Source organism: Octopus bimaculoides, chromosome 25 (genome assembly GCF_046866305.1).
Source record: "Octopus bimaculoides isolate indiv1 chromosome 25, ASM4686630v1, whole genome shotgun sequence".
In the NCBI taxonomy this organism is placed as follows: Eukaryota; Metazoa; Mollusca; class Cephalopoda; order Octopoda; family Octopodidae; genus Octopus; species Octopus bimaculoides.
In genome coordinates this window covers 9,055,589-9,058,088 of record NC_142952.1, presented here as the reverse complement: position 1 = coordinate 9,058,088, position 2,500 = coordinate 9,055,589, and the positions used below count along the sequence as shown (strand labels likewise).

The 2,500-nt window shown below is 32.5% G+C and overlaps 1 protein-coding gene across 3 annotated transcripts in view; it reads right to left on the bottom strand.

The window, feature by feature from the left end:
- Positions 1 to 2,500, bottom strand: part of LOC106870497 (cytochrome c oxidase associated subunit FA4L3) — a 20,861-nt gene that overhangs the window by 3,559 nt on the left and 14,802 nt on the right. For all 3 annotated transcript variants that reach the window (XR_016238310.1, XM_014916608.3, XM_052976306.2), the window contains exon 3: positions 2,033 to 2,121. Coding sequence is in view for 2 of the 3 variants with exons in the window: in XM_014916608.3 (XP_014772094.1) it covers positions 2,033 to 2,121 (89 nt within the window). In the remaining variant the exon portion in view is untranslated. The remainder of the gene's footprint in view (positions 1 to 2,032; positions 2,122 to 2,500) is intronic.

Sequence of the window (2,500 nt, the reverse complement as noted above, 5' to 3'; positions counted from 1 at the left end):
TTAAATTCAATCGTGTTTTATGTATTGCATCGATATTTGTTGATTTATATATATCTTTATGTATTCTGGAATTTTATTTCCATTTTATAGAGAATATATGTATTTAAATAAGTTTCGAAAGTGTATTTTAATTATGTTCTTTTAGACTTCACCTGTGTTGCCTCCATAAAAATATTTTGTATATATATATATATATATACATATGTGGATATATATATATACATATACGTGCTGAAAAGTTTATGGTTTTAAGGGGTGTCGCGAAAGGCTTGGCTGAAGACCCAACCATCCGAGTTCTTTTACAGGGGTTAGAATAACTGAAGGACCGTTACAATGAATGTGTGAATCTAAGTGGAGAATATGTTGAATAGAATCATAATTAACTGATCCTCCTGTATCTTCTTTTACTCAAAGCCAGGAACTTTTCAGTACTCTCTCTCATATATATATATATATATATATATATATATATATATATATATAAATAGTACAGAATGGGACAAGGACGCAAAACATCCTGACAGTTAGGTGATACAAGAAAGGGACAAAACATCCAGATAGACGATATAAGGAAACAAGGACAGGTCATTCGGAGTTTTCTTTATATATATATATATATATATATATATATATATATATATAAATCAAACAATAAGCAACACGGATTTCAAAAGTGATTGCAGTACGCACGTTTCATGCTACTTCAATTTATTTAAGTAATGTGAGCATTACCTTAAATGCTCACATTACTTAAATAAATTGAAGTAGCATGAAACGTGCGTACTGCAATCACTTTTGAATTCCGTGTTGCTTATTGTTTGATTTTAATCACCCATCCTTTTGGGATGCGATATTCGGGTGCCTTCGCATAAGTACCATATTCAAGCCTTGAATCTCTCTCTCTCTCTCTATATATATATATATACATTTACACACAGGCATATATACGTACACACACACACACGTATATGTTGCAAATAACTTCCAGCATTCTAAACCAGGATTCGAAACCTTTCCTATTGTTCTCGGCTTTTGCACTTAGAAGTTTATGAGAGTCAACTACCACACTTAGTTAAGTTCTATTGTTTAAGTTGAAATTGTTAAGTTAAATAAGGTTCAGGCAGATAAGAGACAGAAAACTCTTTATTTAGCCTGACCTAATTTAGATAGAAAAAATATAAATACGGAACCCAAAATGGATTCTACCTCTTCACTTGGTCCCTTCCAAGAAAAGCACCTCCATATATTTCTCACTTCACATATGGCTTGTCATCGTGTGACCCCACAACTTTTACCCTCTCTTCTAGTCTAAATTCTTTTACTCTTACTCGGTCCTTCTTTCATCCATTCTTCTAGCAGTCAACTAAAGATGAACTTAGCTACCTACGAGATGGACTATGGAACTAAAAATTATCTGTATACAACAAGAAGTGGTATCATACATTGCAATGATGATAATACAAGGCCATATCAACTGATAATAATTTTCTTCTGTCATTCATTTGCTACATGTAAATAATTACACACACACACACACACACACACACACACACAAACACAGACTGACAGACACACACACACACACACAAAATTATTTTCAGGGTCCAATACAATCGAGTCAATATACTTCCTGTATTATTTGTTTGAACAATCCTAAATGTTAAACTTTATTATTTTAAAATTCAACCAAAGAAAACGGTGTTTTTTTTTTTACATGATGTAATTGATTTGTTCATTGATAAAAAAAAAAAAATAAAAAAACATGTCTGAAATAGCTATGGTGAACCTCGAAAAATACCTTAGGAATGAGAACCCAGGTTCGAAATTTCCCCAAGACACCTGATGAAGGCTGGAGGGTATATCAGCCGAAACGTTGTGTTAACAACAAACAAGATGAAGACAAATATCCGTCAATTGTAAATAATGTAAATAATATACATTGGTTACCTTGTCTTAATTATTCATGAAAAAATACCAACAAAAAAACAAAAAACGAATGTAAAAAAAGAGAAAAAAACCGACAAAATCTTACCGGACGTCGGGTTTCGTTAATAAGCTGTACACAGCGAAAGACGATCCCATTGTTACGGCAAATGTTATGAAACCCACCAATGGAAGAAGCTGGGAGGAAAAGGAAGAAGAACAAAAAAGAAACATTAATCATTAACACCATAAATATATATAATATATACATTTACTTACATAAACTTTACACATACACACACACTGATACAAACATGTACATAAACACGTAGACAGGCAAACACATACAGACAGAAATGCAGATAATGTTATTGGCTTTATTATAGAAATGTTTTAATAAGCCGGCGGCTCGTCTGCTCAACATTTCAGTATTAATAATATCTACGCCTGCGAAGCACTATGTATTGTGAATTTCAATCAGCCTGTTATTAAGTGCTTCCAATTCCCTGTTGAGTGCAGTGCTGATTTCTTTCGTTGGTTTTCTTACCACACACACACACAGAGTATTTTTTATAAT